This window comes from Zalophus californianus, chromosome 4 (genome assembly GCF_009762305.2).
Source record: "Zalophus californianus isolate mZalCal1 chromosome 4, mZalCal1.pri.v2, whole genome shotgun sequence".
NCBI lineage: Eukaryota > Metazoa > Chordata > Mammalia > Carnivora > Otariidae > Zalophus > Zalophus californianus.
This window is the reverse complement of record NC_045598.1, coordinates 47,394,892-47,407,242: the sequence shown is the minus strand read 5'-3', so window position 1 is coordinate 47,407,242 and position 12,351 is coordinate 47,394,892. Positions and strand designations below refer to the sequence as shown.

The 12,351-nt window shown below is 36.9% G+C and overlaps 1 protein-coding gene across 1 annotated transcript in view; it reads left to right on the top strand.

Annotated features, from left to right (window-relative positions):
• MYSM1 (Myb like, SWIRM and MPN domains 1) overlaps positions 1-12,351 on the top strand; it is a 39,216-nt gene that overhangs the window by 24,239 nt on the left and 2,626 nt on the right. Inside the window, 8 exon segments of the mRNA XM_027609340.2 lie at positions 445-530; positions 3,238-3,292; positions 3,648-3,698; positions 4,372-4,446; positions 5,076-5,264; positions 6,249-6,381; positions 11,073-11,178; positions 11,357-11,414. Of these exon segments, the coding sequence (XP_027465141.1) occupies positions 445-530; positions 3,238-3,292; positions 3,648-3,698; positions 4,372-4,446; positions 5,076-5,264; positions 6,249-6,381; positions 11,073-11,178; positions 11,357-11,414 (753 nt within the window).

The window sequence follows — 12,351 nt, the reverse complement described above, 5'->3', positions numbered from 1 at the left end:
AGGGTCGTCACCCAGTAAGTAGCAGAGCCAGGCATTCTATCTCCAGAATCTGTGCTCTTTATCATTATGTTGCCATGCCTCCTGGTTGGGAAAGAAAACTTCACACAGTAGGACTTGGTGACTAGAAATGGGGAATAAGTAAGAGGAGGGACTCAGGTGATTCTGAAGTTTTTGAAACTGGGTGACTGGTGCCATTAATTGAAATAGGCAAAACAAGAGAAGGAATAAATTTTAAGCTTGGTGTGGCTGTAGATTTTGGAACAATTTTTTTATATATTATCCAGCATTTCAATTTGTTAGTAGAAAGAAGGAGACCCACATCTACATCAACATAGTTGATCTCATTCTCACATGCCTTTAAATATGGTTTAAAGAGTTGTTTTTGTTTTAATTCTGCCTCTCAGTGGCTGATGGACTCTTTGATCAACCTGTTTTATGTTTTAGCATCTCTCTGCTGAGGAATTGGCAAGAAGAAAAGAGGAAAAATGTAAACCTGTTAAATCCTCAAAAGTACCAAGACCAACAAAAAGGTATAGTGTTATATAACTATAATTTTTTTAATTTATCACAAATGATTAGGAAATGAATGGAAAAAATATCTGATATAACATTATATTCATATTAAGTTCAAAAATACTAAAATTCTTGAAATTTTTTATTTCACTGATTATCAATTTGGAAGACCTTGAGCAAAAGTTTTAAATTTATTTGGGTTTAGTGATCATAGCATCCAACATATGCTGTAAAGGGGCCTTAATTATGACAGGTAGTCATTCAACTCCTTAGACATTATAAACAGATAACCTCTTGAAATGACTAGTTCTTTCTTTAGTTGGCGCGGATTTTTAGCAAGGTTTCTTGTTTTTGAATAATCTGATACTTATAACCTGTAGTAGTAAAGGTCACCAAGTAAGTTAAATGTCTTGATTTTCTAGACCCTTATTTTCTGCAGATGCCCCATTGAATAGACTATAGTTTGTCAGTGTCCCTTTTAAAACAAGATATCTAGGAATGAAAAAAAAAAAGATATCTAGGAATGGCACTAAGTCATATTCAGTGGAAAGAGCCCTGATGCTTAAACAGGGGTATGTCCCCAGGTAAGTTACATAAGGCCTTAAGCCTTCAGTCCTCATTTATAAAATAGTAACTGTAATAGCTAACACTGTTAGCTAAATTTTAAGCACTTCATGTATATTAACTTATTTAATCCACATAACTACCCTATGCAGTAGTTAATATCATTCCCATTTTATAGGTGAGGAAACTGAGGCACAAAGAGCTTAAGCAACTTGCCCGTGCTTGTCAGTGGCGAAACTGTGATTTAAATCCAGGCAGTTAGGTTTAAGAATCCATACTGCTAACCATTACATTATGTATCACTTCTATAAAATAAAAATTAAAAACTTACAGTTGTTGTGAGAGTAAGTTAAATGAGATAAACTATGTAAAAAAGATAGTCATCCCTAAGCCAGGACTCCTCATCTAAATGTAAGACATATTTATTGTGATTTCCAGGTCCTTGTTCCAGTTTGTCAGGATCTTTCTGAATCCAGATCCACTTTTCTCAATTAGCCTTCATAGCTTTGAATCATCAACATTTCAATAAGCTTAACCTCTTCTGTCATTGACCACTGATTAAAATGTTTAAATGAGATACATGTAAGCCTCAGACCTCATTGTGCAATCAGCTGTACATTGCTACAAAAACACCTGTGGTTTTTCATCTTTTGCAGAAGAAAAATCTTAGCAGATATCTTGCTTATATTCAGATAGAATATATTTGAATCTTTATGAGTCTCCTAGTTTCTAGCAGATCCTTTGTATCAGAAATGAAATTTAGATTTACTTATCATGACTTATATTTTCATAGATCCATTATTATTATTCTTAATAGTCACCTCTTCACTTGCTAAAGGCTCAAGATCACCTGTTTAATAATCTTTTCCATGATTTTTCCAATATTTACATCTAATTTCTCTGCTTCTAAAGTCTGCTTTTTTGTGTGTTTTGAAAACAAGCCCAGGGCGCCTGGGTGGCAGGTCATGATCTCAGGTCATGAGATCGAGCCCTGGATTGGAGCCCCACACTGGGCTTCGTGCTGGGCTTGGAGCCTGCTTGGGGTTCTTCCCTCCACCGCTCACACATGCATACATTCTCTCTCTCTCTCAAAAAATAAAATGAAAACAAGCCATTGCAATAATTGCCTATTCATAGTCCTCTACTAATTTTTCCATTCTGTACAGTTCCTCCAACAAGATCATTGGGGTTTCACATCATGTTTCTTCAGTGCTCTGGGATGCATACACTGACTTTCTATTCTTTTTATTCAGGTTGTTGAAGCACTTTTTTATTTGAGGATCTTTCCCCTTCATTCAACAAATATTTCTGAATGTTTGTTATGTATCAGGCACTGTTCTAGGCACTTGGGATGCACAGTGTCTGACTTTTGGCACTAACAGTCTCTGGTAGAATAGGAACTGAATAGTCCTGCTGTTTTCCAGTCCTATTAACATGAATATATTCCTTGTTTGTTTGGGTTTTTTCTTTCTCTGAACATAGCCTAAAAAAACCTTATTAATCATTCTTAATATCTTTCTCAAACCTCAGTTCTTCACTGGTAAAAGCCTTTCTAACATTTCTCTCAGATTTAAACGTGCTTTTGTATTCTACCCTTGCTTATGTGCCCCTCTTTTTGTCCTTTTTTTTAGCTCTTTCATTTTAAAATATGTTTGTCATAGAGCTTTTTATATACATTAATTTCTTTAGCAGAACTGCTTCTTGTTTATTCATTCAGCAAAAATTTATTGAGTGCCTACTATGCTGATATGGTACTTACAAGTGTTTTTGAGAAACTTTCCTCTTTCTTGGACTTTCTTACCCATGTCATGTCAGGGAGTTGGTTACATTTTCTTCAAACTTTTTGAAACCTTTCAATGTAGGACACGTGTGTGGGTACTTACAATGATTGTTCTTCTCTTTGGGTGTTAAAAGAAATTAAGGCAACAGAATTACTTTCTCTCAAAGGTTCTGTCATTTCCCATCTTTTACTGAGTCCAAAAAAACAGTGCTTCTTTCAGAAGGGTTGTATGGAATGTCCTTAAGAAATTCTCCTAGTTTAGTATTTTTCTGAGAATTGGGGTTTAGATTATTGATGCATGTTTTCTAGTTTAAATGAATGTGATTTTCCTGATCTTGTTATTGAGATTATATTAGAAATGACTTTTTTTTCTTTTCCAGCTCATTTGATCCCTTCCAACTGATACCTTGTAATTTTTTCAGTGAAGAAAAGCAGGTACTATTTATGCATCAGTGAATGGCCATAAATAATGCCCCCTTGTCAGACATGAAGTATTTCTTTTTCTGTGTGTGCAAGGCATATATATATATATATATATATATATATGAAAGATTGGACAAGGCAAGGTACATTAAGGGTCAAATGAATGATACAGATGGGAAATGAAAGAGCATTTTTCCATGCTAGGATTTTAAATGATAATATTTTAAAAATCTCTGGTTTGTGCTGAGCCTTGGTTGGTGATGAGAACTTGGTGTGACATGTGAAGGAGGAAAGGGTGGACATTCCAGTGAGGAAGAACCAAATCTCTATTTTTATGCTCCCCCATTTTTTTTTTTTTATATTTCAGGAGCCATTTCAGGTGAAAGTGGCTTCAGAAGCACTTTTAATAATGGATTTGGTAAGGATAATCTATTGTGCTTACTTACTCTGATTTCTATTCTTGTGTATTTTTATTGCAGGCTTAAGAGAGTATGGAAGACGTGTATTTTGGATCTTAACTATCCTCTTTTACAAGGAATCTAAAAATAACTCTTTTCTTTTGGAGAAAAGCCAAACAATTGCATGTTTCCATATTTTAGAGAAAATAAATTAATGTGAGTTTTGCAGACTGTTTATCATCATTAACCCTATATTCATTTCCTGGTATCCTTTGTCTGCTGCCTTCTAGATAACTGCAACAATGCACAACTCCTACAATTTGGAGGCTCCTTGTTTGCACTAAATTCTAGAGACCTCCAATAGTTGTGTCTGTTTAGGGTGTTTTTCTATTATATCCATATGATACCTTTCCTGAGTAAGGAAAACAAATGGTATCTTCATTTTGTAAATTTAAAAATACCAATGAATGTTTGGTTCAAAGCTTCTCAGCTGGCAGTGAAGATAAATCTGAAATTCTAAATTTCTTTGCACTGAGCCTAGCATCTGATTCCTCTACTATGCTACTTTATTTTAGAAAAGCATAGTTACCGTACTTATAAATGACTCTCGTGTGATAAGTGAGTTTTATTCTGATTTTTTTTATCAGATGGATTTGTATGTTTGGGCTAAGTCTATTTTGTATTTCTTTTTAGCATGCTCATGTTTCTATGGCAGAAGTGATTGGTCTATTAGGAGGAAGATACTCAGAAGTTGATAAGATAGTTGAAGTAAGTTCTCGCCTTTAAAAAAATTTTTTAATTATTTAGTACTGCTGCCATATCAAATGTTTTTGTAGATTTCAGTGGATATAGTTAAAATACAGACTTTTACCCATGATATAAATGAGACTATGCAAATGTAGGTTAGATATTCCCCGGAGTAAACTAGCATTCTGTATATTGAGCACCAGTTTCCTTTTACCATCAAGAAGGAGGGAGCACTGCCAGCCAGGCCTCCTCATTGCCGTCACCAGTAAAAAGCTACAACTACTTTAAAAGGCCAGGAAACATGCACCTACCCTATAGTTGAAACTTGGCGTGCGTCACTCTGTTGCAATTATTATCATAAATAATGGGAGTCATTGGAAGACTGTGTTTGCACAGAGATATTATATGGGCTAACTTGGAGAACTAACAATTATTATGGCCTTATTTGAGTAGCAAAATGGATTCTGAGTTCCTATATACAATTGCACTTTTAGAGTGTCATTCATTGCAAGTTAAAAGCTGCTTGTGATACTGTCAAGTACTTTCATTGGCTTAAAAAAGTTTCTGTATCTACGTATGAAGAACTAAAACTTTAAGTAATAGAATTAACAGAATTTCAGTGTGACCATATAAGGATTAATCTTTTATAGGTCTGTGCAGCAGAGCCATGTAACAGTCTGAGTACAGGACTGCAGTGTGAGATGGATCCTGTCTCACAAACACAGGCCTCAGAGACCTTGGCTGTGAGAGGCTATAGTGTTATTGGATGGTATCATTCTCATCCCGCCTTTGATCCAAATCCTTCCTTACGGGATATTGACACTCAAGCCAAATACCAGGTGGGCTTCTAGGTCTTATGTGTGTATGTTGTGTGTAAATAATTGTACTTTTTCTCCTCCTTCATTGCTTTCTATTAAATAAGTGTATTTTTAACATTTCTAGCAAAGTATTGCATTTCTAATATTTACATCTGGAGTTTTGAAATGACTTTGCATTTTTTCTGATCGCAAGAGTAGTACGTGTTTATTTAAATATTTGGGAGAACGGCTATTTGTTTAGTTCAGACGAACCGTCCACGTAACAGTGATAAGTACTGCCAGGGCCTTTAAAAATTTATGGGAACTGGGCGCCTGGGTGGCTCAGTCGGTTAAGTGTCTGGCTCTTGATTTTGGCCCAGGTCATGGTCTCGGGGTCGTGAGATGAGCCCCGCATCGGGCTCTGCGCTCACCGTGGAGTCTGCTTGGGATTCTTTTCCTCTTTCTCTCCTTTCCCCTCAACAGCGCCCCCTGCTCAAGCTCCCTCTCTCTCTCTCTCTCAAGTAAATAAAATCTTCAAAAAAAAATTGATGGGAACAACTACGGTAGGGACTGGGTACGAGTGAAATAATCAGCACCAGTCTGTTTTACATCTCTGGGAAAAACGAAGTTTTGTTTTATTCTAACAGTTCATGTGAAATAGATGGATGTTTTTGCTGTCAGCAGCTGTTAACAAATTATTACCATATTGATAAAGATTATAGCTGAAGCTTAGTGAAAGTAATTTGTAAACATGTTCATGGCAAATACAGACTTTGGAGGCCAGGTGATGACCCTTACAAAGGGTCATTTCTGGTCATTTCTGGTTGGGTTGAGCACATTTTGGCCTAAAAAATTTAGAGTGTGGAATGATACATATTTCATTCAGTTGCTGTTTTAGATGTGAAGTTTTTAACACCCTTGTGTTCCTTTTTCCCGAACCATTAGGTGTTAAGATGTTGGTGTGGGTAAATACTGATTTTTAAATTTCTGCAGTTGAGACTAATTATATTTTTCTTTTAATTGTAGAGTTACTTCTCCAGAGGTGGTGCAAAGTTCATTGGAATGATTGTTAGTCCTTATAATCAGAGCAATCCTTTACCTTATTCCCAGATTACCTGCCTGGTTATAAGTGATGAAATTAGCTCAGATGGCTCTTACCGTAAGTTTTCAACAAAAACAACTTCACCTGATTTCTGCCATCATTTCTTTGAATCTAACATATCAGAGAATTTATAATTATGTGAAACTGTGTGATGGAGAAGGTGGTACCCTCAACTAGGGATCAGTGTTTGCACACCATGTAGTGCAGCCATCCCCTTCCCTGTGGTGCTGTCCTTCTAGATTCAAGCCCCTACTGTGCTACCATGGCCACTGGGCAAAAGGATTACAACGTGGAGAAAAGCTTGGGCCAAGCAATGTCCATGTTAAGTACAGGCCTACCTCCGAGATATTGCAGGTTTGGTTCCGTATCGTAAATATCACAGTAAAGCTAGTCAGATGAATTTTTTGGTTTCCCAGTGTATATAAAAGTTATGTTTACTCTGTACTATGGTTAAAAAATACTTTTGCTAAAAAATGCTAACCATCATCTGAGCTTTAGCGAGTCATAATCACTAATTACAAATCACCATAACAAATATAATAGTAATGAAAATTTTTAAATATTGCACGAATTGCCAAAATGTGACACAGAGACACGAAGTCAGCAAATGCTATTGGAAAAATGTTGCTGTTAGACTTGTTTGGCCATAGGGTTGCCACAGACCTTCAGTTTGTGAAAAATACAATAGCTGTGAAATGAAGTGCAGTAAAATGAAGCATAATAACCTGAGGTATGCCTGTATTAGAGATGCTCCTGTAAGCAAAATACACAGAGTCTCTGTTCTCAGGAAATTTCTTGTGAATGCAGACTGACTTTCTCTGCAACGGCGTTCAAATGGGGAAAAAAATGAAAAATGACCACCCTGTCACCAGCTCTCCATGGCCTCTTAGTTTTAGGCTTAACAGTGCCTGACTGGTTTCCTTCTCTTAGTTTCCATTGTGTCCCAAGAAAGACTGTGCTTTCTTGGGCTTAGGCCATCATATGATTTGGTTCCTTTGGGAATTATGTTCACTTGTGGTCCAGGCAGCTCTGGCTGGACAGAGAATAGATGTGGCAGACTAGGGAAGGGAGGGGAAAGGAAGAGGTGAGTGTGTACAGAAAGGAGAAGACTGGAAGAAACAGTGACATCCGTAGGATATTTATTCTCTCTTCTCTGTCCTTACCACCACTGCTTTCATTCTCTGTCCTCTCTTGATGCTGTCACTGCATATTGTATTCTTCCCCATTAGCTCATGAGCTCCTTAAAGGTAGACGTGATACCAGATTTGTTTTTCTGTCCTCGGGCTCTAGCACAAGACCTGGCATAAAGTAGGCACTGAGTGAATGTTTGTTTAACAAATTAATTTTGTTTCTCATGATGTCACTTAGATCCCATCTCTTTGGTAAAGACCCTACCGTTAACCCCCATGTCATTGCAGTTAGTTGCTCTGTTCTTTGTACACCTGCAACACTTGTTTCCTGCCTTCATGGTGCTTTTGTCCTTTAATGTGTCTGTTTAGCATGTCTCACTAAAATGTGAACCTCAGAGAGCCCAACTGTCTTTGTCTGTGTAGCCCCACCAACACCTAATCAATTGCCTTGCACTTAGGAAGTGGTCAGCCCTCTCTTGGTTTTTATTGAATGAATAGTATTGACACTGATTTTAGTTCAAAATGCCCATTTTGAACATAGCATTTGTATACAACATTCTTTAGCCCAATATAATTTTATAAAAAGTTACAAAAGGAGTAATCACAATTAACTTATTCTCAATTTCAGTCATCTTTTTAATCTCACGGTCTGCTAGATTTAGGGAGTGAGCCTGTACTCTGATGCTATCAGAGTATACAGAGAATACAGTAGCTACCAGTTACATAAGACTATTTAATTAGAATTAAATGAAATTTAAAATTCAGTTCCTAGAATTCTGCTTCTGGCCCAAAGGAAGTAACAAAGACCTCCCTGAAACAACCACAAAACTGGACAAACGTATAAGACAATGGTGTTTAGGTCGTAACGTCAGGCAGTGAGGGGATATGATTGCTGAGAGACGGGAAACAAATGAGGAGAGCCCTGAATTACCCTAGCTTGCTTACCAACTTAACAGAGTTTCCAGGTATGACACAAGGAGGAGAACCCTACCCAGGGGCTGGCAACCTGAGTTGAGGTGACAGAGAGACAGATGCAACTAAATTTTCAGGACAGGGGACCCGAGAGCAGAAAAGTACATGGAGAGCCCAACTCTGGAGATTTGCCGAAGGTACAAATTTAGTATTGCGAGAAACACAGACCAGAGTGCATGTGAGGAAGAAAGTACCCCAGTCCGGGGCAGGAAACACTTGAAAGGATGAGAGAGGACAGTACTAGACGCTCTCATAAGCTACTATTGGACAGCACACAGGATTCAACATTATAATTGCAGAAAGTTCTGTTGGGCAGAGTTGTCTCCTAAGCTCCTCTTAACACTGTTAACTCCGTCTTAGTCCTAGGCTCTTCACTTTGCTCTTCTTGGAAACATTCTGGTTCAAGAATTAAAGTTTTTTAGAAACCATGGGATGCCTTGTGTTACTGTACTTTTAACTTAGGTTCTCTCTGCCTTGCCTGGCCTGGCCTGTCCTTTCTTTTTTCCTGTTAAGTATATACCCAAGTTCTACCTTTAAAATGTCTCTAATGGATAAGCATTTTCTGTACTTGTATTAGTCAGGAAATATACTTAGTGACTAGTTTTCTTCTGATATTTTAATGGATTAAAAATATTCAGTACAAAAGGAAATTTGTACTGATTTTAGTGCCATTTTTTAACTTAGAAAAATATTCTTAATACCAAACAGAGCTGTATAGTTTGTGTATGTGTGCGTGTGTGTGTTTTCATGGTTTTCCACCAGCACACACTGAAAATGCATTATTCTTTATTCTTATTTTTGGCTTTCATTAAGAGTAGGAGTTGCTTGCCTGGATTCAGACCCGAGCTCTGACATTTATTGGTTATTTTACCTTGGGCAGATTACTTAGCCTCTCTCATTCCCTTTTGCCACCTCTATAAAATGAGAAAAAAAATTACTACCTTGCTGGGGCACCTGGGCGGCTCAGTCAGTTAAGCATCTGACTTTGGCTCAGGTCATGATCTCAGGGTCCTGGGATCGAGATCTGAGTCATCACCACCACACTCAGCAGGGAGTCTACTTCTCCCTCTCCCTCTGTCGTGCCCCCCCCCCCCGCTTGTGCGCTCATGCTCTCTAATAAAAATTACTACCTTGCATATAGGCGAGTTGTAAAAACTGCTGGTAATATATGTCAGGTGCTTAGCAAATAATAGATCTTCAATAGGTAGTTGTGATTATACTGTTGTCTGTGCTTATTAAGTAATCCAAGCATATCAAGTAAATTATTGATATCACCAAAAGGAGTTTGCTTAATAGCTTGTGTGCTGTAATGTGTCACTCTTCTTAAGTTTTTGGAGGGAAAAAGTGAAGTGGAGGAGAATTGAAAAATGAAAAAAAAATCCACCTGAAAAAAATGGGGGTAAAGGCCTTTTTAGAACATATTGACAAAGTTTGCTTATATTGTAAGGAAGTGTAGTCGTGATGTTTTTTCCTTTCATTTTTTTCATGCCTTCTGATTTGCTGGCATTGTATTTACTTGAAAAGCCTTATATTAACAAAAACCCAGTTGAGAGGCAGTATATTGTAAAGTTAATAACAGAAACTCGAGCCAGACTGCCTGGGTTCAGATCCTGGCTCTACCTCTTCATAATTATATATATGCTGATGAGCAGGTTATGTCTTTATCCCCTTCCCCCCAAAAAATGGGGGGACAATACTGGTAGCTAGTTCACTTAAGTGGCCTTACGTATATAAAGCACCTTAAGCCTGCCATGTAGTAAGCATTATGTAAGTTTTACTGTTATTTTTATGGTATTGACCTTTGGTAATGAATCAGCTGAGCTTTTCTTTTAATACGTTACAAATAAAGTTACGGGGGGATTTTGAAGGTTACAAGAAAAATTTCCAAGTAGGCTCATCCTTGATATTTTTCCTTTGTAGCTGTGTGCGTGGTATCCACCCCTTGGGCTCCTTTCCTCCAGAGTTTAGCTTGACAGAGAAGTGCAGTTGCTGCTTCTCCAGAGTTAATCCTATTCCCTGGCTGTTGTTAGATTAGCACCTACAGGGTGGTAAAGTGAATGTGGGCTCAGAAGCGAGGCCGACCTGCTGGGGCTTAAAACCCAGGCTCTTCCACTTCACCAGCCTAAACAGGTTGTTTCACTGGTCTCAGCCTCAGTTTCTTTGTCTGTTAAATAGGAATAATGCTTGCCTACCTTATAGCATTGCTGCAAGCTTAATCTGTGTGAAAATAAAAATCACTGGGATGGAATATGTCTTGTTTTGCATAGCTAAGTGTCAGTTTAAGCCCGTGGTTCTGGCACAGTCTTTAACAATGCCCTCTTTCACTCAGAAAGTCTCCTGGTTTGGATATAAATTATGTAATCACCCTGCCTCTCAGTTCCTTACATATATATATATATATATATATATATATAATTGTCATGTAAATGGTACTTTTACTTTTCTTTATTATTATTAATTGCTTGGCATTAATGTGCTTGATGGACCAGGTTCAGCCAGGCAGTAAATATTTAATGAATGCCCACTATGTTTAAAGTGCTGTTCAGCTGGTCTGCCAAGTTGGGGGGTGAGGATTTTAGGTAATTAAAAGGAGATTGGGGATTTGAGAAATAGTTGATGACAGGCTGCTTCTTTATGCTTTTCTAGGTTTACCTTACAAATTTGAAGTACAACAGATGCTGGAAGAACCTCAGTGGGGATTAGTGTTTGAAAAGACAAGATGGATAATAGAAAAATATCGGTTATCCCATAGGTATGTACTGTGCTTTGAAATGGTTGCACATCTGCAGTATTTCTCATTAAATTAGGTTTTAGAGAAAACCCAAGTTAAATACAAAATTATGATATATGGCATCAGTGACAGTTTATTATAAAACTGATTAGTTTATGGTATTTGTTTCATCAGTTTGTCTTCATATTTCTTCCAACAGCAGTGTCCCTATGGATAAAATCTTTCGCCGGGATTCTGACCTGACTTGTTTGCAGAAAGTAAGCTGGCTTCATTTTAATTGGTTCTATTGTTCATGGATTCTAAAGCTATTCATCCTGATGTGTTTTCCCATGATGCCAAATGCTTTGTGGATACATTTTCTGTGTATTTTTTTATTGCTTTTTCCTTTCAAAAATTAATTTCTAAGAGATCATTAGTAATGCGTTTTGTTGCCCACACTTGCATATAGAAATAATACTATTTTAGAATAAATTTGTCTGTGTTGGCCGCGAAATTTCTTAGCAGATTAATATACACAGTGGAGAACATTTTTCTGATTTTATTAAATTCAGAAGCACCGTGTTTCCATTTAGGTTTAACAGTTGATCATTTTCAAAAACAGTAGTATAAATCTAATAGTTACATTTAAGTGGTCATTTTATTTAACTTTCTGGTAGGAAATAAGAGTCCTGAGTTCTTTTATTTCACTTCTTGTTTCCATGAGTATAAACAGTTAAAGACCAGTATGGCAACACCTTTTTTTTTTTTCTCGGTAGCAATTTGAGAATAGAACATTTAAACATACTAAGTTTCTTTTTTAATATTTTTTACCCCCTTCTGTTAAAGCCACTTTCTCTTTGTTCTGTTGGAAGATTAATATGCATATTTTTTGGGAAACAGACTCTATCTCGCATCCTAATTTTGAAATAGTAGAGTCCTGTGTATGTACACAGATTTTTATTCTACAGGATTATTTCACTTTGTAAATGTAACTACTAAAAAAAAAAAAGAAGCAAAGTCACAAATTTGTCCAAAGTAGAAAGCATCACACTTAAAATCTTAGGTTTGTCTCTCCATACAAAATCATAAAGGAACTAGCCTAAATATTTCTCAACAGTGACTTCCTACACTTTGGCTGTATGACTATTGATCATAAATTTATCTTCAACCACGTTTAAGAAGACTGTTTCTCAATTGCATATTAGAAAATGTGAG